General features: G+C 39.1%; 1 protein-coding gene and 1 long non-coding RNA gene across 16 annotated transcripts in view; one reads left to right on the forward strand and one right to left on the reverse strand.

Annotated features, from left to right (window-relative positions):
* Positions 1 to 24,701, forward strand: part of TRPM3 (transient receptor potential cation channel subfamily M member 3) — a 493,501-nt gene that overhangs the window by 256,939 nt on the left and 211,861 nt on the right. For all 11 annotated transcript variants that reach the window (XM_072838286.1, XM_072838297.1, XM_072838304.1 and 8 more), the window contains exons 4-6: positions 399 to 612; positions 4,860 to 4,984; positions 18,472 to 18,643. In XM_072838286.1, the coding sequence (XP_072694387.1) occupies positions 399 to 612; positions 4,860 to 4,984; positions 18,472 to 18,643 (511 nt within the window). The remainder of the gene's footprint in view (positions 1 to 398; positions 613 to 4,859; positions 4,985 to 18,471; positions 18,644 to 24,701) is intronic.
* Positions 1 to 24,701, reverse strand: part of LOC140639862 (uncharacterized) — a 131,036-nt gene that overhangs the window by 48,387 nt on the left and 57,948 nt on the right. Inside the window, exon 3 of one of the 5 annotated variants that reach the window (XR_012036513.1) lies at positions 23,033 to 23,884. The exons of the other annotated variants lie outside the window; for them this stretch is intronic. This is a non-coding gene — a long non-coding RNA (uncharacterized lncRNA). Of the gene's footprint in view, positions 1 to 23,032; positions 23,885 to 24,701 lie in introns of those variants that run through there. 5 annotated transcript variants of the gene reach the window in all.

Raw genomic sequence — 24,701 nt, forward strand, 5'->3', positions numbered from 1 at the left:
CGACAGTTACCTCATTTTAAAATTCTCATTACATTAGGTAGAACTGCAGAATTTTCCAAAACCTGTCAAAGTGACAGGGTCACAGAAACAGATATAGCTAAGTCCAGTTGGTATACTTGGGAAAAGTTGTAGTTGCACTGCGTTTGAGAACAGCAAACAATTTTAGAGTTTGTAATCCTTCACCATTTCGAGAAAACCTTTAAAAATGGTATGCCTTCATCAAGCAAAGACTCTTCTGGTAAAGAAAGTGATTTGCCTTTTTTTTTTTTTTTAATAAAATCAGATTTCACATGAAAGCATTTTCTTCAAGCACTATACACATCATTACAATCAGTAAAGAGATAAGCCCCCACAGCCAGCCCTTCCCTGTCTCCCTAATCGGTGCCATCTTCTTCCAGTATGTGCGAGTATCCTTCGATACAAAACCTGATCTCCTTCTGCATCTGATGACCAAGGAATGGCAGCTGGAGCTTCCCAAGCTTCTCATCTCTGTGCACGGGGGACTGCAGAACTTTGAACTCCAGCCAAAACTCAAGCAAGTCTTTGGGAAGGGTCTCATCAAAGCAGCCATGACAACCGGAGCATGGATATTCACTGGAGGGGTTAACACAGGTAATTTAATAGAAAAAGATGACCTAAGGAAGGCCATGAGAATGTTGTAACTAAGACTATTTTCTCCTAAGGGTAAATATATTTCTGTTCACCCCACCTCATCTCTCACCCACCCCCGTGTGTCCATTACTTGCTGGATCTCCGTCCTCTCACTGATTCTTCCTCCCTCCATTACTGACACAATAACCATAGTTAGTTCTCACCAAGAATTACTTACACTTGAAAAGCAGTTTGGGCCTTTTAGGCTCTTTTATTTTTTTTTTTAATTTTTTATTGGTGTTCAATTTACTAGCATACAGAATAACCCCCAGTGCCCGTCACCCATTCACTCCCACCCCCCGCCCTCCTCCCCTTCCAACACCCCTAGTTCGTTTCCCAGAGTTAGCAGTCTTTACGTCCTGTCTCCCTTTCTGATATTTCCCACACATTTCTTCCCCCTTCCCTTATATTCCCTTTCACTATTATTTATATTCCCCAAATGAATGAGAACATATAATGTTTGTCCTTCTCCGACTGACTTACTTCACTCAGCATAATACCCTCCAGTTCCATCCACGTTGAAGCAAATGGTGGGTATTTGTCATTTCTAATGGCTGAGTAATATTCCATTGTATACATAGACCACATCTTCTTTATCTATTCATCTTTCGTTGGACACCGAGGCTCCTTCCACAGTTTGGCTATCGTGGCCATTGCTGCTATAAACATCGGGGTGCAGGTGTCCTGGCGTTTCACTGCATCTGTATCTTTGGGGTAAATCCCCAGCAGTGCAATTGCTGGGCCTTTTAATATTGATGATACAGAATTTGTAAACACAACGAATGGAATTTCACAGGATATTTTCAATACCTCAAATTGCCACAAGTATCCGAGAATTTTTTAAAGAATAACTTCTGCTCTAAATCGGAAGCCCTGCGTCTGATCTTTAAGTGATTTTTAAAGCTTGACGCAAATAACTTTAATTTTTGTAAAATGCCCATTACATCTGGGACATAAATTGTGACAGCAAAGTCTGGAGGATTGTGTGTATACTATGTAAAATATTTTGTTAAATCAACTCTGCACTAAGAGAAGACATATCACACTCTGAATTCCAAACAATTATTTTTTCTCCTACCAAATGAGTTTCTTTAAATTGTGATACAGATAGACTATCAAATCAATTCTCACAGACCCACTTACAGTTAAGTGCTTGCATGCAGCACATTTTTGAATGTGCAGCCGATAAGGGAATGGATGCCCGTAAATGGATTTGACATATTTCCCCAGCCTGAGTCCAAAGTGCCAATTGGAAGTACTCGAGTAATAACTGCAGTAAGTTCATTTAAACTTGTTTCAAGGGTCTTTTTAAGAAAGATTGCAGTGCTGCGTTGAGGTTGGCTGTGATCACTCAGGATTCCGAATAATTTGATTTGAGGAGAGAAGAGGAGCTTCGCCTAACATTGGCAGTTGATACTTGATTCTTTTGGTTTCCTTTATTTGGCAGGGAGAGTTGGTAAAGTGAGTGATAAATGCTGTTTATAAGATAAGCATGGAGGTTTGGAAACTTGGGCACATTTGACCCCTTTTTGAAACCACCCTTTACAGTAAATCAGGGGAGAACAATAGGTTAGAAAAGCAAATTCTCAGGTGTGGCCCTAGAACCATACTTTTAAGAATCAGGACAGGTACCCATTGAAATCTGAGGAATGTGGACAGCACTGAGTATGGGCAAGTCTATGAATATGGGCAAGACAGCACTGAATGAATATGGTCCTTTCACCCACGAAGCCCAAAGATTCCAGAATGCCTATGAGGAGAAAACTTTAGTAAACTAAGATAACTACTTGGCGTTTTCCACCACTCTCAAGTAAACTGGATTTTCTAACTACATAACTGAATGGAAAACAGAAGCCCCCTCCTCCCCCTGCCGAAAAAAAAAAGAGAAAACAGGAGCCCATGAGATCCTAAATGTCTTATTAAAGATCCGGGCCTGTTTCTAATGTGTTTATTAATTATAATAAATATGACTGCATATGTACATACACACACACACACTCACAGACACATACACATACTTGTTTCAAGGCTCTAAGACTCTAGACATTTGGAGTTGTGGAATAGTCCAAACATCACTCAGGGCCAACTAGTTTTAAATCAGATGTTATCTCAATACTGTTTATTCATTCGTTTGCAGTTTGGGTAGTATTTGAGCAAGACCTGCACTCAGAATTCTCCTCAATACCTAGAATTTGTGCAAACTTTCCATAGGCGCATTTCAGCAGCGAGCTCTGCAGATTGCCCACGCTAATCATCGTTATGTGAAATCCTGACTCAGCCTGTAAAGTGACACGATCTTAGAATGACCTGCTCAGTCAGCTCTTTGCTGTTTATTTTGTAGTAATCAAATATCTACCGAGCAATTATCTTTCAGTGACTGTTCAGGCTTTAGGCTCCAGCTTCTATTCAGCTTAGCTGGCCTCATTCACGCGTGATTATTCAGTCTTTTGCTCTCCTGGCATAACCTGCACCTCATCTACAGACCCACTCAAAAGTTTCTAAAGGTTAAAAAGAAACCGTTAACCATCTTCCATTTCTGGGAACTTGGAATGTTATTTATTACTTTTTTTCTTTTATAAAATGTACCCAGTATCAAAGGAAGAAGTTACAGCATGAATACTGTAAACCAGAGTTCATCTCTGCCTCACGCCAGGCTAGCATTCAATCTAATACCCACAGTGAAGTTCTATTGGTGGCATCTCACATTAGGTAAGAGGTAATAGTAGAATTGTGGCTGATAGAGGGCATACCGTGAAGTTAAACGTCTTGCCCCTGATGAACCTGAAAGGAGTTGTACATGTAAATGGGGGGAAGAAGTGAACACTGATATTCACAGCTTAACTCTTATTTATACTTGAGTTTTTTTTTTTTTACCAGTACTCTATCTTAGAAGATCCCTAGATAAAGCTACCAGTGAAATTGATGTTCTTATTAGTGTTGTCAGTGTGTCTCCATATGGATTAGTGCTATTTACACTACTTTTTAATTTTTTTTTTAAAGAAAGTCTTTCTGTTTGATCTTCTAAATATTTCAGAATGGAATGATTCACACACATGTATCTTCTCCCAAGATTAAACTGCCTGGTGCATTTTGTGTGCTTAGCTCAGTGTTCGAGCTTATACTCTGTGCTAGCACCTGAAGCATGCAAAGATGAAGTGAGACCTTGACCTCTCAACCCACCACACAAGGAGATTTACCCTCATGTGTGATTGTGAATCACAGAAGAATACATTATGTAACATATTGAGCTATTCGAGATATGTAAACTACAGTCTTGCTCAAAGGGAGAAAAAAAATCAAATCCAACTCAGCTTTCATATAGGAAATGGCACTAGGTATGAATTTTTCCTCGAGGAATGGGTGGAATTTTGATACGTGGATACAACTTGTCTTAATGTATTTTATATCTTCTATAAAAATGATTGAGAGGGAGATTAATACATTAGAAACCACATCTTTAAATACAGTTTGTCTTTATTAAAGTATAATAGGTAGGTTCCCTATCATCTTGTCAACTGAATTTTTTTCACTTTTAACTCTGATGAGGAAGACCACAGTGATGGGGAAGGCTATTATAACAGAGGAGGAAAACAATTAGAATGATGAAGCTAAAAAGCTGTATTTATATATTTTTAAACATAAATTCTCTATAGAATATGACAAGGTTTTCTTTACAAGTAGGGTTTCTACATTATGTGTCAATAAATAGGAAGATGAAATCAAGGTTAACAAAATCTGAGCTAAGTACTCTGTTTGAATGACCCTAGCTCATACACAAACCCTGGTGTAGATGTCATATAATATTCCACATGGTGTTTTTTATAGGACATACTCATGGTATTGGTTCTGCCATACTAATATTATTATGTTTATTGTACAAGAAAAAAGTTCCCTGAGTTTAAAAAATCATGTTTGTTTTGTTTTTTTTACAATATTGGACACTTTTTAATTTTTTTCTTAGGAAAAAAAGAATTTAAAGTCGAATGAGAAGTGATTGCTGGAGTTCATATACAAGTCCCACAAATACATCTGACATTAGACCCACAAATTTATGTTCTCTTCTGAACACATGTAGTTTGTGTAGAAATGTGTCAAAATTTTATATTCAATGCATTTAACCTTGTGAGACACATTTATCACAATTTCCTTTAGATCAACAGGGAGTAATTGCTTTAAAGGAAAGAGTAAATACTTCTTTTTCCTCTTAGGTGTTATTCGCCATGTTGGAGATGCCTTAAAGGATCATGCATCTAAGTCTCGAGGGAAGATCTGTACCATAGGCATCGCCCCGTGGGGAATTGTAGAAAACCAAGAGGACCTGATTGGAAGAGATGTAAGTCCTGGAAACTGCCCCTGTCTGTGAATTCTCCTGGAAGTGATATCAAAGGAGTAAAATAAAATTAGAATTTCAAAATACACATATTATATTACTCTTTTGGTTCCCACTTCCCAAAATGAAATTCATGTGAGGAATAGTTTGTTGGAAGACCATGTATTCTCCAAAATATATCTATATAAACTCCAGTGTCAAGTCTTATGATCAGAAAAGATCCCAGGGGCATCTGGGTGGCTAAGTTGGTGAAGTGTCTGCCTGCACCTCAGGTCATGATCCCAGGGTCCTGGGATGGAGCCCTGTGTCATGCTCCCTGCTTATGGGGATCCTGCTTCTCCCTCTCCTCCCCACCCATTCTCTCTCTCTCTCTCTCTCCCTTAAGTAAATAAATAAAACCTAAAAAAAAAAAAAAAAAAAAAAAGAAGAAGAAGAAGAAGAAGAAGAAGAAGAAGAAAAGATCCTAATTAGGGACTTACTAACTATACTCTTGGTTTGAATCAAGCAGTGGTCTTTCCTTACCCACCAAATCTTGTAAGTGCTATTGGCTCAGTATGGTTCAGATTAACACCAGGTAACGTATAGCAACATGAGCTCATTAACTTCCACATTAAATGGAGACCTCTCACCCCAGGTCTCCAGCTTATTTATTATTTGTGTGCCCTTCAGCTAGCTCAGGAAAGCTACAGAGGAAGATCCTTTCCATTCAAGCTGTGGCTTCCCCAGTTGGTCTTTCATTTGCTGAATGCTCAGGCAAGGGGTGGGCACAGTTGGGATCTTGACTTCCCACTCAGAAACTACTCAGAAGCCCTTGACCAAACTCAGCAAGGTGCCGACCTCTCTTTCCTTCTCTCAGGTCCAGAGCCACACACTGACTGATCAGTCAAATAGTTTTTGCCAGAGAGAACTTACCTTACTTTATCTGAGTCATCATCTTACTTCTCTTTCTCCTAGGGTTTTGTTTCTCTTGTGTTTTGTCTTGTTTACCACAAACAGGTTATCCCCAATTTCCCTTACAGGGTTTTCTTTCCTAATAACCACCAGACTTTTCCCCCTATATAACAATTCTCAAAATTCCAATTGATAGGAATTGTAGTTAAACTATATATAATTACCATACTTTATTCACTGTTATTTTCTCTAATAATCTTAACAATTAATTATTGATCATTGCACCTCTAACCAAATCAATATAATCTTCCCTTCCCAATCAAGCCCTACCACAGGGTATAACAAATGTGCTAAGTAGTTTTTCCAAGTACCATGAGGTCTGTCTGAGCTAAAAACTCAGAGCTTGAGAATTAACTGGTCCTAAATTGCTTCTTCTATTGTGCAGCAATACAGTGAAACCATCTTATTTTAATACAACATAGCATCTGCAATTTTTAATATAATGCAAAATACTTTGAATAAAAAAAAATCAAACCTCATGAAATGCAATAAAAGACTCTTTAAGTCCTTCAGGACATTTAAGTGCATAAGAAACATCCTTATCAATGCTACACAATCACGTGTAGAAACACTAATTTATCTAGAAAACATGGGGTAAGAAATGAGATATTAATCTTATCAGTGTAACATTTTCTTAACTAAAATTTATTGGCTGTTTTACATCACACACAACCTGATTATCTCAAGCAGCAATTTCCAAAGTGATATGTAGGTAGAACCCCCTGGAAAAACAAGCATTGCCAATTTTTTTAGAGTATCTAGAACTGGTCTTTGATGAAATATCCTTGGGTTAATGCTTGCCTCAGACTCCAAGCTGGCTTTGAAGTTGATGGTAAACTAGAATGAGAATGAGAGTATGCTAAAGTGTCCTGATGCCAAAAGCATTTAATAGTACATTTTATTAACAAATGACTTAATTATTTTAAACTGTTTTGATGATTCAGAAGTCATTTTTAAATGTTCATTTCTTCAGGATCTCTAGTGTAAAACGGATAAAACAGAGTTACTATTCTTTTTTTTTTTTTGGTGAGGGGAAAGCCGGTTTTGGAACTTTCTTATTCAGATGAGCAATGAATAAATGGAAGCTGCTTACTTCTTTATTCAAGATAGAGTAACCCAATAATTACCTCAGTTGCCTAAGCATTTACAGAGAATGGCGACCGACTGCCTTTTTGTGTGTCATTTTGTATGTCTTGTAAGTTCTATAGGAGTGCAGAGAGACAGTACTTACATTACATTTACTTGCCTTGATGAGTTAGAAGAATAACAAACCCCTGATTCATCTTCCTCCAATTTGAGCTCCTTTCCCCTGATTTCACCTCTTCTTGTGCTCCTTTTTACTCTTACTTTCTTTCTACCCCTATTTCTTCCCAGTGTTATGCCAGTAGGAACTCACATATGCCTACGCATTGTCTGACTTCCCAATGAGAAAATAGTCTTGATCCCCATGCAGAGGGCAGAAGGAGACTCATGTTCAGTAAAATGAGCACATTTATTCTCCATGCCCATAGGGGACTAATGGAGCCAAACTGTGGTTCACAAGGATCCAAGTGAACCTGCAGAGAGACCATCGAGAAAAGGATTGACATTGACAGATTGTAAAGAGCTCAAGAAAAACAGTTGTATTTTACTTTCTTAATAAATCTTTGACCAAAAATCTATTGAATTTCAACCACACTGAAACAACCCTTCCCCACCCCAAACTGGGGAGTTGCAATATGCAAAGGATCTCTCAGGCACTTGGATAACAATGGAATTTGTTTTTCACATTGTATATTATGTGGTTCAAAAGTTCTGTTCTTGGTGTACAGGATTTATGACCTAGTTTGAGGAAATTCTTATATGTGTTTACTAGTCTAATGTTATAATGAAAAAGGCATGTGGTGCTAGGTTGTCAGAGAAAGAAGTCTCCCTAAAAAATCATTGGCGTAGAAGTGTCATCTGGTAAACTTACGTAGTTATAAGAATTTTCATAGCTAGCCTAATTTAGGGCCTTGTGTCCTTTCCCTTCGACTTTATATAATCAAACTTACATGTAATAAACGTCAAGAAAACAAACCTCCTAGCATCAGACATTAGGTAGCAGAAGAAAAAAAAACCTCACGCATTATTAAAAATCATTGCCACTTCAGAATTCTATCAAAAATGCATTCCTTTGAAAGAAATTGTACTTTTGGTCTATTCTATGTCTGTATTCCAGAATAAGGTTGAAGTGGCCCAAAATCAATGTCAAGGGAAATGTAGGAAATGTACTTGAAGTAAAAATATAGGGATAAAAGAAAGGCTCCATTTCTTATGCCTAATATTTTATTACAGTAGATTTATTTCCAAACTGATAGAAAATAAAGATCCTTTTATTTCTGTGGGGATGGTTCTCAGATGAGCACTTTCAGAAGCTGAACATTCAAGTAGTTCTATAGTTATTTTATTGATATAAGTAGTAGACACAGCAGTTATTATTCACAGTAGCACTGATTGTCTCTTTGAAATGGCACTATAAAGGCAAAGACTAGTCCTAAACATAAAAAAGAAAAATTAGCTTTCCCTTGGGTCTGCTTCTTGATATTCTGAAGCATCTACCTCCCTTCAAGTCTTATCACTTAGCTAGACTTTAGGTTAGACTCTAAAGATAAAGGGCATGTATCTTAGGATTCTCAGAGCTCAACTTAGAGCCTCACATATAGCAGGTGCTCAGTAAATATGGATGAAGATGGATTGGGCATAATGAAATTAAGGCTACAAGGAAAATTAATGTTACAGAAAAAAATGTAATGATACATCTTACCTAGTTTGCAACTTTACCACAATTTCTTCTCCACACACTTCCCCAAAGGTGATCATACCTTAGTAACTATAATAAAGGCATTTTTAAATCAAGGCTTTAAATATAAAACTATTTTCTTATATAGCAACTCAAGGTGGGAGGTGGATGGTGAAGCTTCTACATGTTGGATATGTATGGGGGCAAAGAAGAATGGAATGAGAACAGGTCTTTCTGTAATCCCTTTGAGAGAGGCATGATCCACCCAACTGAGAAATGAACTATACTTGATTCTTTAAATTTAAATATCTTCTCTGTTTGCTCAAACCTCCAATTAATAGATCAAAACAACAGAATTTGGTGAGAAATAATGCTATAGATACCGAGATGGTAATAATTTTTGCTCTGCCATTAAATGCGAAAATGACTATTGTTCAGCTGTCAAGTTTTACTACTCCTCTATGATTCCTCCATATGATTCCTACTGCCCCTTTCTTTTATTACAACCCATAAACTTCTCTTCCATCAAACTGAGCTCAAGGCTCACTTCCACCAAGATGTTTTCCACGATTAACTTCACCCATAATGTCATATCCCTGATTGTAATTCTCCTACAACCATCCTCTTCCCCAATTTAGGTAAAACCTCCTCGAAAACAGGAGGTTTTCTTTGTTTCTTGTTAGCCACTAACATTTTGCATGAGCCTGAGGCATTGACATGTGACCAAAAACTCTGTAAGAGTGGATTCCTTTATTTCTAAGTGGACTGACTATAAAAACATTTGCTCTATCTTTATACAACTTGAATTAGCATAATCATAATAATAGTAATTATAATTTATTGAGCTCCTATTTGAGGAAGCTCTCTGTAATTGCATATATTAACCTTATGAGCTATGTATTATTATGTAAGGAAACTAAATAAGGGTTGGAATCAAGATCCACTGTCTCCAAAGCCCATACACTTAACTAGAGGCATGCCAAGTAATATATAAGAAAATACTTAATGATGTTGTTATTGTTAGTTGAGATACTGGCAAATATCAAAGCCTATAAATTGACCTAAAAAACAAACTATGAGATTGACCAGAACCCTTTTCTTTGTCCCTAGAGAATCTTGATCTGGCTAGATGATGACAGTATCCCCATTGTAAAGTCAGGAAAGAACTTCTGTTGAATTAAAATTTTTACATGACTCATAGTGGCCTTAGATTCCCCTACTTTAGAAAACAGTGTGACTAGAATGGTTGCAGGTAATTGAACAGTTTCTGAAACCTTTATAATTTGTCTTTTCCCAAATGTAGATTAACAAAACACATGCCAAATTAGAAATCCAGAAATGATCATAAGAAAAAGCACTTTTCATTTTAACTTTAGGATGAAAATTGTATTTGGGAAGATTTCCAACACATCATCTTATGTGGTTATTAAATTATCATGACATTCAATGATATCTTCTATTTTCCCCTAAACTGCAGGTTTATTCTCAGAACTTTATAACCTTTAAGAGTTCTTATATTTAATTGGAAAGCATTCTTTCAATGCTGTCTTTATATTACAAGACAAGAAAAATCAAGTTTAATAACGCACCTGATTGATACTTCTCATGCAGTTATCAACTCAGTGCATTTGTCACCTATTTCTAAGGCAAGCCAAATATGACTTCATATTATAAGCTCAGAAAACTTCCCAGTAATGGTTCTTGCATGGACTTTATTGGACTTCCATGACTAGGTTATATAAGATGTATCCAGAGGATGATGGCCAGTAGAAACCAACCTTTTAGAAGTTTAGGTGTGATGAAGAGAAGTGATATGAGTAGCTGAAAGGAGCTGTAATTTGAGGGATTTTTCTGCAAGAAGGGAGAGACTTGAGTTTGCTTATATGTTGATGATAGGGGAGAAAATAGAGATAGTGAAAATGGAATTGATGAATAAGCCCTAGAGTGGCCCTGAGGTGATGGGGTCCAGAGCTAAAGGAGAGAGGAACTATCTGTATCCTTATACCTGAAGGAGAAGAGGAAAGAGTATGTATGCAAAGGGTTGGTGGCAGGATATTGATGTGTCAGCCTAGAGGTTATTTATCACTGAAATAATAATAAATATGACAACAACAATAATATAATACCAGCAGTTTTGTTGAACTTAATACATTTCAGCACACATCACAGGTGGTCATTTAATTCTCATAATGGCATTCAGAAGTTGTTCTTTTTAGTATCACTGTAATCCTTCCATGTCGCAGATGGTGAAACTAAACACAGTAAGATTAAGTAACTTGCCTGGTAGTTACATGACTGTAAGTCACATAGCTGAGATTTCAACCTAGGCCATCCAGTTCCTAAGACCACATCCTCACCTATGATGCGGCACGACTTCTCCATAATCATAGCAGCGATCATTTATCTGAGTTCATATGTGCATCATGCCATGTGCTTTATATCTCACTTAATCTTTACAGTACCCCCAATGTGGTGGTTATTATCATTATTAATCTGCACTGACATATGGAGATGCTGAGACACAGAGGGGAACAACCTGCTTTGGGTTACCCGACTGGCAGATGTGTAGGTGTGGGAATCTGGCCACCTGCCCAGTGAGGAAGGATGGTGTGAGGTGTCAGACAGGAGCAGTAAGAGTGGAGGATGGCAGACATCGCTCCAGCCAGAACAGGAAGCAGAGCAGACTGGAGCCCAGACAGGATGCAGAGAGGCACTAGAGGTCACAAAATTATGATGCACCACCTCTCAAGATAGCAATAATAATCCATTGTATTGTCTACTATCTACTACTGTGTAACAGATAACCCAAAACTTAATGACTTGACATTTATTTATTTTTTTTTTTTTTGGTTTCTTTTTTTTTTTTTTTTTTTATTGGTGTTCAATTTACTAACATACAGATGACTTGACATTTATTGTGTCACGATTTCTGTGGGTCAGAAATTAGGAGCTTATCTATGTGGTTTTGGCTTGAGTCTTTCTTAAGGTCACAAGATATCAGTTGGGGCTGCATCATCTAAAGGATCGAATGGAAAAAAAAATTTTAAAAATAATAAAGGATCGAATGGGGATACGGTACCTTCTTCCAAGATGACTCACTCACATGGCTGTTGGTAGGAGTTCCTCATCATGTGGATCTCTCCAGAAGGCTGCCTTATTATGGCAGCTGGCTTCCCCCAGAGTAAGTGATCCAAGAGAGCTAAAAGGAACCCTTTCATGACCTAGTTTTGCAAGTTGTACACCATCACTTCTGTTTTTTTTTTTTTTTTTTTTTTTCTATTTCTTAGAAGTGAGTCACTGAAGACTGCAGACTGGAAGGGAAGATTTTTCAAAGAATTTTTTAACATATTTTAAAACCACCCCACTGATGCATGGTGATTTCTAAAGCAAGTAACCCCTTTTAGAACCTAAGGGCCTTTTTCTACTATAAGTAGGCCCTTAACCTGGACAGTCCGTGGCTTCCCTCAGGACAGGGCAAAGGGAGATAAGTGTGAAATGAGGATGATGTAACCCTCTGCAAGCCCACGAGTTGAGGGACACTTTTTCAAAATGCTGCAGAAAGACATAATTGTTCCACCCGTAGATTTTATTTATTTTTTTATTTTTTTTAAGATTTTATTTATTTATTCATGAGAGACACATAGAGAGGCAGAGACACAGGCAGAGAGAGAATCAGGCTCCCTGCAGGGAGCCCGATGCAGGACCCAATCCCAGAACTCCAGGATCACGCCCTGGGCCAAAGGGAAGTGCCCAACTGCTGAGCCACCCAGGTGTCCCCCACCCATGGATTTTAGTGTGAATTATGCAGCTGAGGTACCTGAGCATTCTTTGGGATGGATCCCTGGATTCGCTGGTTTCATGTTTGGTTTGCTGGGCTGAGACACAGCATCTGGGTTTCATATAACCCTCCTATAGACTTGCAGCTGAGCTGGCTAAATGGGAAATAACCAGCCCAGTGCCCCTGCTAGCACAGGCCTCGCTAGGATTATGAGGACACACAGTGCCTTTCTTTATTCGGTTTTTATCTCATCCTCTTAGTCCCTGTGTTCCTTTTTCTCAGACACAGAGGGTGCTGCCCACGTCTCAGCAATATCACCTCATCCCTCCCAGAAACTGCATGTCTGATCCTAAGACAACCTTGCCCATCCCTTTTGTCTTCCTTTCTCCAAAGCACAAACTCCCATCTTGCTGCCTGCTGCTGCCTCTCCTAACCTCTGCATACTATACAGTTCTAGATGACTCATCTGGAAATAATCTGATCAGCTGTCACAAGAATTTTAGTGCTCAGCTGAGCCCCTGGCAAAAATGTCCAGCAGCGAAACCAACCATAATATCCTTTATAAATTTAAAATCAGACTGGGTCCTCCATTTTCCCTGTAAATGTTTCCTGGCCTATAAAGGAATTTAAGATCTATCTGCTGTGTAGATTTAGAGGAAAAAGTGTTAGTGGGACACATTTGGCCAAAAGACTTCTCTGAGCATCTATAGCTTTGCCTATAAAATAAGCATGGAATGGATTAATCCATGGGAAAGTGTTTATCATGGTGCCTGGCATATGATGAGTGTTCAATAAATCCTAATTTTCTTCCTGCCTAATTTAAAATTGTAGTCCTACTAGGAGGGAAAGAATGATTCAGTGTGCCACCCATGCCCTAGACTGCTACTTGCCGGGGGCATGTTAATATGTACCTCACCAGGTCCTAAGTTCAGGGATTGCCAAAGGCCTGTGATTGATGACTCAAAAACCCAAGGCAGCTCAATTTAGTTCTGTTCAGGAAAGAAGTTGCAGATGAGCAAACTGCCCTTGCATTGTAGAAAGCACTATAAAACAGAGGAAATCCCAGGACATGACTGAACCACATTTTTGTTGTTTTTCTGCACTAACTTGGAAGAAGTGAATGTACTTTTCAACACAGGCTGTCCAGACTCAATCTTAGAAGTAAAAAGCTCTCAGAAACTACAATCAGTTCCTCTATAGATGAGAAACTACCATCCAAAAGGTTTCTTTTAATACATAGAATTTGAACATTTAGTGAAAGGTATTACCTAGGTACAAGATTATATTTCTCCTCAAGCCAGCACAATATTCATCACTTACCTTTCCTCAAGACATTCTTAATGTGTACATAGAGGAAGGAATAAATGAGTTGAAAGACTTGCCCAAGGTCACAAATCAGTAGCTGGAGGAACTAGAACCCCCCCAATCTCCAGACTACCCATTAGTACTCTCGAGTAAGACCAGAACAGGCATGAAAATAGCTAGGAAAACTCAAGCAGGTATCTTAGATCAGCTCCAAAATGATCCACTTAAGCCCATCCATGGGTAAGAAATGTAGCACACTGACACCAGCACATAAAGAATGTTAACATCTTCCATGATGTCTCTAGATCAATCCCCACCTACAAATACATTACATAAAAAGACTTCACCCTCATTAATTTCCTTTTGCAAAAAGATTTTTATTTAATTATTTTAGAGATAGAGAGAATGGGGGAGGGGCAGAGGGAGTGGGAGAGAAGCAGACTCCCCACTGAGTGAAGAGCCCAACTTGGGGCTTGATCACAGGACCCTGAGATCACAACCTGAGCCAAAACCAAGAGTCAGCTGCTTACCCAACAGAGCCACCCAGGCACCCCCACCTTCATTAATTTCTTAAACAGCTTCTACTTCATTGCCTTTTTGTTTCAGAGTCAAGGTATACAGAGGCCTTGGAGTCAGAATTTTACCAATCAGCGTACAAAGTGCTGTAAATATATTAAAGAGTGCAGAATTCTCCCATCTACCTTTGAGGAATAAGAAAGAGGCAAAATGTCATTACTCAGAGGTATTCTGACCTGTGCTACCTGAAGAGTACAAAGCACCTAAAATCCATTTCTAAGCAAATTTCCCTTCTAAGTATATATAATCCCATATTTACCAATAATGAAAGATCACATGATATGTAGGCCTTTCAGATGCCATTCAGCCTTTATCAACCCAGATTCCTCTTCTGAAATATGAACATGGAAAATTATTTGAGTGTCTCCCTTAATTCCCTCAAAGATGGTACCATCCTATATTCTTAGGAAAGTTGATCTATTATGTACAGGCATTAGGGCTTGATTCTCTCAAAAACAAAGTGGCTGAGAAATGGCTAGAGCAATCTAATATGCCTCCAAGTCCTGAACATGTCACAGTTGTTCTTGCTATGTGCTCATGTGCATACACACACGTGCATGCATGCACACACACACATTTCCAAAAAAAGTCCTTTTTTAGGAACTCTTAACAATGAAAGTGGATGCATTACCTCCAAAATTTTATCAGAGGGAAGACATCATTTGTATTCATGTGACACAAAGACATTATTTCTTTTCTTATTTGAGAAACATAGCAGGAAGATCAGCAAGTCTTTTGTAGATATGCAAATTATAACTCAAACAAGAATAGACTGCTGGTATGTTTGTTATGAAGAATATTAAGTGGGTTTTGTAGGCAAGTTGGACTAAAATGCACTCCTCTTGAAGCATTTGGGAAGTTCTTTCCAACTTTTCAGTTAATCCACAAATAATTCCAGAGCATCGCCCTCTTAAATGGCCTGAGAGGAGGCGACCAAGTACTAACACGTTGTGTGTTTTGCCAACTGATTGCTGATTTTTCACTTTACTGAAATTGATTGATTCAAATCTCTTGAGTAAAACAAAGGTCAGTGATTTGTCTGTCATTGTGCCATTTTGGTCCCTTGCTAGCAATTGGAAAATCAGCTTATAGTTGGTAAAATAGAGCCAAGCTTGAGAAGGAATTCACATTTATAGATTGCCTGCTAGAAACCAGGCAAAGTGCCAAGTGCTTTGCACCTATAATCTCATCTAACCCCCATGAGGTAAGTGGTTTTCTCATTTCCCTTTTACAGATTAAAAATGTGAGCCTCAGATTTACACAGCCACTGGCAGAACTAATAGGATTCAGACAGATTTCCATGGCTCGTATGTTCAGGATTCTCCAGGATTCAGCAGATCTTCCTCTAGTGAGGATGGGAAAATAAATCAGAGCATTTTAAGTATTTTTCAGATGTACATCCCCTATTATGCAGCAGACAAAATCTCTGCCAAAATATGACCACCTTTAACTTGTATGATCAGATGAAATGGGGAGCAGTAAGATGAAGAAATTAAAATTCATGGATGACACTATAAACTTGACCCTCTTGCCATGACTGATTCAAAGGAACAGTATTTCCAAAGAGCTGGTGTGCCATGTTTCACACACACAAAAAAAGGTCAGAACTCAGAAGGCTGATGCCCTACTGTCCTTAGAATCATGTGATAGAGGAAACAGACATATAGAGTATAGTTAGATGATTTAATGATGTTCTGGTATTCTCAGATTGTGATAAGTATGTCAGATGGCCCAGAATTACTTTCACTACCTTATTCATTTGAAAATTTTATGTTCACTGATGGTCTTTCATTAGGTTCCCAGGAATTAGAAAATGTGTTCTTGTGTCTCAGTTAGAACAAGTGTCTGGGATTCACTATAATACATAGATTAACCTCTAGAAAATCCACTGTCCCCTGCCTCTCAAAGAAATAATTTGGGTCTTCCTCCTCCTTGGCATGGATACTTGGGAACCTGCTGTCAGAAAATAGAGAACAGTAACTGAAGTATTTTCTTTTGTCCAAAAGCACAACGCAGAGGCACTTTAAGGATAGGAGAAAAGTCCTTCTGCTAAGCCTCTTTCAACAAAGCATTAATATTTATTAACTTGTACTTTGCTATAGAATGAATGTTTTATGATCAAAAATGAGTAACAACAAAATGGGAATTTTAACCACAAGTGACCTACTCTTCCAGTGATAAAGAACTCAGGATGGAGTTAGCAAACCACTGTCTCTTTATTTTAGGGGACTCTTATGCACTCATCTAGACAAAGGAGTAATTGAATACTGCTCCATTACTGGAAAAAAATCCCATCCATTACTGGAAACAATAATCAAAAAGTTATGAGCTTCCTTTATCACTAAGAGTCAACTAAAATGAAGCTATGAATTAATGTTATATTAATGCTACATTAACAAATAAGACATATTAAAAGGAATGAAGGATATTTGAAAAGCTCAAAATTACACATTTTGAATTTAGATGAGATCAAATCCCAAACAATTCAGAAAAGAGTAGGCCCCCCCCCTTTTTTTTTTCAATTCTGAACAAAAGCATGCCTGTCTCAAGTTTTCCTGTTCACTCATTCACTATGTATTGAGTAGATTCTGTTTGCCAGGCACATAGACTTGGATTTGGAAATTGGAGTCAAGATCTAAAAAATGACTTTTATGAGATCTTTACTATTAAAGACTGCCCTTACTAAACCACTTTGTAATTTCTTTAACAAACTACTCAATCTTACTACAGCTTTTCATGGTGAGTTATTACATACTAAAAATGAATGAGAACATCTCGATTCCATAATTGTGCACAAAGGCACAGAAATAAAAACCCAGTAGTATTTATTTCTGTGCTGTCATTTCTGATGATTCAGTACAGGGATAACTGTTACTGGGCCTGGGTAACAATGAGCTTGTGAAATATTCCTTTTCATAATCGTGAGTGAATTCTCTACCTAAATATTATAGGAGTAGATTTCCAAAATATCATCTTGTTTCTGTTGTGTCTAAGCAGTGTGGGAAAGGGGAACAAAAGCACAGATTTTGGACTCATACTTGGGTGTCAATTCTGGTTCTGTGTGTAAGAAACTCTTGAAAAACCTATTTTACCTCCAGTTCTTTTTCTCCATCTACAAGATAAGCATAAGAGCATCTACCTTGCAGGATTGTTGCAAGGAACATAGATAATGTCTACAAAGCAACTAGAACTAGCAACTAAAACTCACAATAGGTTTTGCCTTTCTTTTGATATCAAAAATCTAAAAGACTTACTCTGTTTTAGGTAGTATAATTCACCATGACATTAAAATAACACAACAACAACAAAAAAGGCAGAGATGAATATTTTGATTCATAACCCACCTCAGGAGACATGTATTTGACATTCAACATTTTCACTTAAATAAGGTGTCTAAGAAGAACAGTGTTCACTTTTTATTTTTTCATTTTTTATTTTTTTACTTATTTATTCATGAGAGATACAGAGAGAGAGGCAGAGACTCAGGCAGAGGGAGAAATAGGCTACTTGCAGGGAGCCCAATGCGGGACTCAATCCCGGGCCCCCAGAATCACACCCCAGGCCAAAGTCGGCGCTAAACTGCTGAGCCACCCAGGCTGCCCCCCTTTTAATTAACAGATCTTCAGATGACTGAATGGGCTGGATAGAAACGATCACCCTGGCCCCCACCCCCACCCTCACCCGCCTCCAGAACCATAATTGCTCGGCTCTGCCCATTAGAGTATGGACACCATGGAGAAAAGAAAAAAACCACATGAGTAAACATGAAAATTACTTGTGGTTTGTCAGCAAATGAAAGATCGACTTTAAAATGACACAATCATTCACACGTCAGTTTTTGAGTATGATGAGAGCACAAACTCTAGCTTCTGTATCAGTTCAGCATATAAATAAATACAATAAAATTATTCTTTAACTGTAATCTTGCTGGGACTGGGGACATTGACCATAAAACTTGCTCCCCACAGCGGTATTAGGAAGAGGATATAAACTCCATTTTCTCTGTACTGAAGAATTGATTTATCCTTCTCTCTCTGTTTCCTCTCTGTCTGGTTCTCCTTTTCATATTTTCCTCTTTTTTTCCTCTGACTTCTGCTTCTTCCTTTTAAAATCCTGCAGGTGGTCCGGCCATATCAGACCATGTCCAATCCCATGAGCAAGCTCACTGTTCTCAACAGCATGCATTCCCACTTCATTCTGGCTGACAATGGGACCACCGGGAAATATGGAGCTGAGGTGAAGCTGAGGAGACAACTGGAAAAGCATATTTCTCTCCAGAAGATAAACACAAGTAAGTAGGTGACTGCTCCCGCTGTCATACCTCATAGCAAACATGTGGAAAGTGAGTACTTCGAGTATACCATGTGGCAATATTATAAAAACTTGAGCAAATTGCAAACACAGACCATGATGTGTCTGCTGGACCAGTGGTTAGAACCTGAGGAAGTCGTCTGGAGGAGGAGGACTGGACATGATTAGTGGACTAGTGCTCATTTGTCACAGGTGAGAAACCCAATCCCATCTGGGGTGTACGCATACAGACACACTTTTCTTTCCAAAATTTCTCTACATCCTTTACACAGTATTCTATCTAAAGAGGAAAGGCACTGGAGAAATTGTTTCTATTTATTAAGCTATTTTTGTTGGCTAAAAATAATATATATATAAATATCCAATATATTTATTAGATATAAAATTTGTATATGTAACTATATAAAATTTATTATATATAAATATACAAATATGTTAGATATTTACATATGTGTAAGTTTTGATCTTAGCATAGATCTGCCTACACGATGGAATTTCAAGGCAACTGAACAAAAGTAAACAAAAAGTATCCTGTGTAACCATCTTCATAAACTTTAATTCTGTATCTTAATTCTATGTATATATTTATTGTCTTTAAACATAATATATTTAGATATATGTGCATGTGTATGCACACTACATAATTCATATCTGATGGTGACACTAAAAGTACCTCTTAAATACTCAGGTGTTCTATGCTGTATTGACTGTGCCCACAATGAACTATGAAAAGGTGACATTGTGAAAATAGCAGTGCTTCTCAAATCACTAAGTGGCTTGCATTTAAATGTAACAGAGGTAGGAAAATCATCTACTATCTCTCCTTACAAAATAAACTTCAGTTTGTTTCCACAAAGTTAACACTTGAGGAGGATTCGTGGCAGGCTCCCCATTTAGGGTAGTCGTATGTCCCTTCAGGGAAACTTGGATCTATTTGATCAAACTTTCAAAGCCTATGATTCTAAATAACAAAAGATTCTCCTCTTTGGCTAGATGTGTTTCGAAAAGCTCAGTGTGCTGTGATTCAGCTTGTCCAAATGGCTGTTCTCTATTCTTTTCTCTGTACCTGTCTGGGGTGGGTTTTCCTTGCCAGAGCCACCTTCCTCCCAGAACTGGAATGTTCTCCCTGTCAGACCACACCTTCTCTCTTATGCCTTTTGTAGCCCCCACTCTTAGGAGCTACTACTGTTTTTCTCTTTTTCACAGAAGAGTCTGAAATAGTACATTTTGGTGTAGGCCTAAAATCCAAGTTGTATTAGGAAACCGTCTTCTATCTAAGGATCCCCAATGTTCTTTGGAAAGAGAAAACAGGATTATCCAAAGCTAAACCTCTCTTGGAAGAAAAAAGAATAGAAAAGACTAGAAAATCGATCCAGAAACCGGCAGAGATCAAATGTAACAAAGCACTATAACCAATGGGTGGTAGATTTTGTAAAAACTAAAATGGAGTTGTATTACAATAGTTGCTAGAAAAGGCAAATGTTAGGTAACTAGTGGTATCTACTTAGATTTTGACAGGCTGAAACATTACTTTGTATATATCATCAGGTTAAGAATAAGAATCTAAATGAGAGTGACCTAAAAGATGCAGGATGGGAGCAGGATAGACAAAGAACAAATTCAGGGTCAGATTCAGTGCAAAGAATGTCATTGTGCCAGACCCAGTGGCAGCCTGGCTAGTTAGTAGTTAGGAAGAGAGCTAGGCATGTGGTGGTGGAAGTATACACCCAGCTCAGGGGTGCTGGGGGAGTTAAACCCAGCCAGGGCTCTGTGTGCCAAGCTCAGTGCCTCACAGGCTGCCCAAGGAAAGGATGCTGTAGTTCTAACTGGTTGTCCTAAAGGGAATATCTTTTTGTAATTTAAGTACCTAGAGGGTCACCTCTCTCAAAAGCTCCCAGAGGTGCTAAATGTGTGGATGGCCTGCAGCAGAGGCCTGGAGAGGCTCCTGTATGGTGGCCTGGCCACAATAAGGAGCAGAGCCCAGAAGCATGGAGTCAAAAGGCAGGCCAAGGCTAGTAAGGGTGTCAAAGATGCTGGAGGAGCCAACAGCCCTTGCACACACACACCTCATGCCATTCAGAGGGACAGTGGACCCTTGCTAGATGACCAAGGCAGGGAGAAGCACACAGAAACATTGACAAGTGGGGACCCAGTCAAGGGTCTAGGCTGAAGAACCATGCACCCAAGTACAAAGCTGAGGCAGAAGATCAGAGAAGCAGGCCAGAGATTCTTGAACTGCTCCAAGTCCACAAACAGGGTTAGGTCTGGGGTGAGGGATGAGCCCCCAGCTTGGGTTAAGTGACAGTAGCTGGAATGAGGTGGGGGCAGGGGGAGCCAGATGGCCGTTGGAATGATCATATTTTATAAACATAATTGTTCTCTCTGCTTTGAGATCTGTATTTGAAGATTTGTAGAAACCCACAGGCTCCCATTGAGTAAAAAATAAATGGGAAGAGGAGGTTAAAGAGACCCAGAGGAGATTTCTGAGGTCACAGGAAGTAAAAAGGCTCAGGGTGAGCAGTTTGCCCACAAGTTGTAGTGAAAAACACTACGAGTTAGCTTTTACACCAGCTCTGTCCCTAAGCTTAATCTGAGAGGGTGATCAACTTGTCCCAAGTGCCCGTCACTGTCTCCAATTTATTATTGATTTATCTTCCCTCAGTCCCAGGCAAACCCAGATGATGGATCCACCCTCCAAGTGAGCAACTCATAAGTCAGTTGGTCTCCTTCTCTTTCTACTGCATTCACCCCAAAAAGTAGGGAAGGAGCAGCAAGGTGTTCAGAGCTTAAGGAGTGACCCAGGCTCCCCAAAGTAGAGCAGGACCTTGAGACCTCAATCTAGTTAGCAGCACCCCTCCCCTCCCCTCCCCTGGAGAACACAGAAGCCTCCAGAAGAGGACTAATGAGGGGGAAAGTTGACCTGGTTATAATAGGAGACAGAAGTACGAATACAAACCTTTAAGGCAATCAATCTCCCATCAATACCTTTGAACAGCAACTCTGCTTTCTAATGTGGACACTATTTCTTTTCATTATGTCATAATCAGTAGCAATGTAGTTCTTCCAATCAAAAATAAAACTTTCTTTTGTAAGCTGATTCTAAAAACTTCATTTGCTTTTATAGCTCCCTCCAACAGTTAAAGAAATCTAAAACACAATGGTGGGACTCCATTTGAGGCCCCAGTTTGGTCTCTTGAAAATCAGCCGCCCTACCACAATAGCACTCCTCATCACCCCCACACCTCGGATGACACCAGGGATGTCTGGATGCACTGTGCGTTTTTCTCATCAGAGTGCCACTCCTCCTCATCACTTAGGGGTGACCTGCCTACCACAGTAGCCTTTCAACAAGTCTGTTTCTTACTTACATGCAATAATCTTCTGAAGGATATTTTCCTTAAATAATAAGTGAATCCTGCTTGGGAGAACTTTGAACCCTTTCTCATCAAAACGCTAAGTATTAATGATAATATATTACGAGCACCAGTGCTTTAGATGTGTCTATGCACTCTGGCATCCATTATCTCGTCCCTCTCCACACACCCCCATCACTGCTGTCAGCAGTCCCTTCTGAAGTATTGTCACTGGTTCCTGAAAGACTATGTAAACGGGAACCCTTTTGGATATGAACAGTGACCTGCTTTGGAACACTCTCCCATCTGCAATTTACTAAACTTCAAATTCAACGAGCACAGCCTCCGACAGTTCCAAGCATGACTTCTTAAGATACAGATACTTCTTGAAGTCCTGTTATAGACCAGCCATGGCTGAGGTCTGGAAAAGCAGCTGTTGACAATTCATTGAGCTGAACTCCAGAGGGGCAGAGTAATAGGGAAATAAGTTGATAAATAAATATATGATATCTGGTAGTAAAAAGAACTATTAAGAAAAATAGAGAGGATCCCTGGGTGGCTCAGTGGTTTGGCGCCTACCTTTGGCCCAGGGTGTGATCCTAGAGTCCCAGGATTGAGTCCCACGTCAGGCTCCCTGCATGGAGCCTGCTTCTCCCTCTGCCTGTGTCTCTGCCTTTCTCTCTATCTGTGTCTCTCATGAATAAATAAATAAAATCTTTATTTAAAAAAAAGAAAAAATAGAGCAGCGGGAGGTGATGACTGAACCTGCGTGCACCTGTTTGCGTGCATGGGCACCTGCGCATTGAGAGGATGGTGTAGAAGCAGGTGGTCAGGGAGGGTCTCTGTGAGGAGGTGACGTGGAAGCAGAGACCTGAATGAAGTCAGGGAGCCCATGGTGGGGAGAACATTCTGAGGAGAGTGAAAGTAGAGACAAAAGCCCCAGGTATTCAATAAAGAGCAAGACATTTGGGAAAAGTTGGAATTTATTCTAAGAGAATTTTGATCTGGCAAATTGCAGGATCTACTTTAGGGTTTAAAATATTACTATGCTGCTGTGTGCAGAGATCAGACTGAGGTAGGGACAGGATTTCAAGCAGAGAGACATTTTGGTAGGCCATTGAAATAATGCAGGAGGCATTGCGTGTAGTTGGAAATAGAATGGCAGCAAAAGAGGTAGTAAAACGTGATTGGACTCAAATATATGCATAGATATTTTCTTAACTGATCTTTGTTGAAAATATAAAACATGCATAGCATAAAATTTGTCATTTGAACCATTTTTAAGTACACAGTTCAGTGTCTTTGAGTCCATATACCTTGTGTATGACCATTACCATTGTCTATCCCCAGAACATTCTCATCATTCCAAACTGAAGTTCTGTACCCATTAAACACTAACTCCCCCTTCCTCCCTCCCTTCAGCCCCTGACAACTATTATTCTACTTTATATCCTTATGAATTCACCTATTCTAGGTGCCTCAGGTAAATCATATAATATTGGTCCTAAGATGTATTGTTAAGGTATAACTCATGAGGACCTGCAAATAAATTGGGCATCCAGGGTAAGAAAGAGACACGTCAAGGAAGCTGCAAGGCCATTCTTAGCAAACACTGGTATATTCTTAAAACAGGGGGGCTAGTGAGAACTCTGAAGAAGTAAACTTTTGAAGGAAAAAAAGGGACTTTGGGCAAAGTCCTTGAGAGAGGGAGGTGATGAGATTCAGTGCACAAATAAAGAGCTCAGCCTTAGGACAAGGGACAGCTTCATCCTGCATAGCAGGAAGGAAGGCAGAGCATATGGGCACAGACGTGGGTAGGATGAAATATTTTCTGCTGGGATTATCAGGTACTTCTCTGTAGACAGTTTCTGTATAAAGAAAAGAATATGGGAGGTCATCAGCAAAGAATGTGGAAGGGGAGGAGGTAGAGGAGATTAAGGGAAAGAACTACAGCTCATGTAGAGACAAGGAGAGTAACCTGACCAGGGGAATGTTGCATTGCCCCATCGCACCCTGGCCCCACTTGGTATTTGTGGTTGCGAATTTCAAGAGGCACAGACCCCCAGGATTGTGTGTTTTCTTTGAAGCCATGGTCAGCTCCAGGGACAGAACAGTCATAAAATTAAGTTAAGCATCTGCTGGAGTTTTGCCTGGCAAATAAGAGGGAGAGAGAGGCAAGGAAGTGAGGCTGCATGTACTCTAGAATCCCATATACCTGTATCCCAGGAGCATCCTCAGTGTCTGTGAATGAAAGCAATGCTGTGGCTGACGTTCACAAGAACATAAAATCATTCATCTCAAAGATCAGACCGAGGCACAGAGAAGTGATGAAGAGAATTATCAAAGGTGACCCACACCTTTCATTAATATTGCCAAACATCACATATGAAGTTTGAACTATTTCAATAAACAAAGGTACATAATCAAAAATGCTTCATGCTTATTTTATTGCTGTTCACATAGTCACATAAATTGAGGCAACTTAGCACATTGCTGGGAACATACTAGCTGCTCAGGAAATATGTATTAGCTACAAGACTACCAAGGGGCTGCTCCAGGAAGTAGCATATAAGTAGCCCCATAGGACTTTAAAATCCCAAGCGTATCTTTTGCAAAATTTTTATTGTTAAAATTGTCACATACAAAAAAATTGGAGAATATTTTAATAACCCACTGTGACTGTCA

Source organism: Canis lupus, chromosome 1, assembly GCF_048164855.1.
Source record: "Canis lupus baileyi chromosome 1, mCanLup2.hap1, whole genome shotgun sequence".
In the NCBI taxonomy this organism is placed as follows: Eukaryota; Metazoa; Chordata; class Mammalia; order Carnivora; family Canidae; genus Canis; species Canis lupus.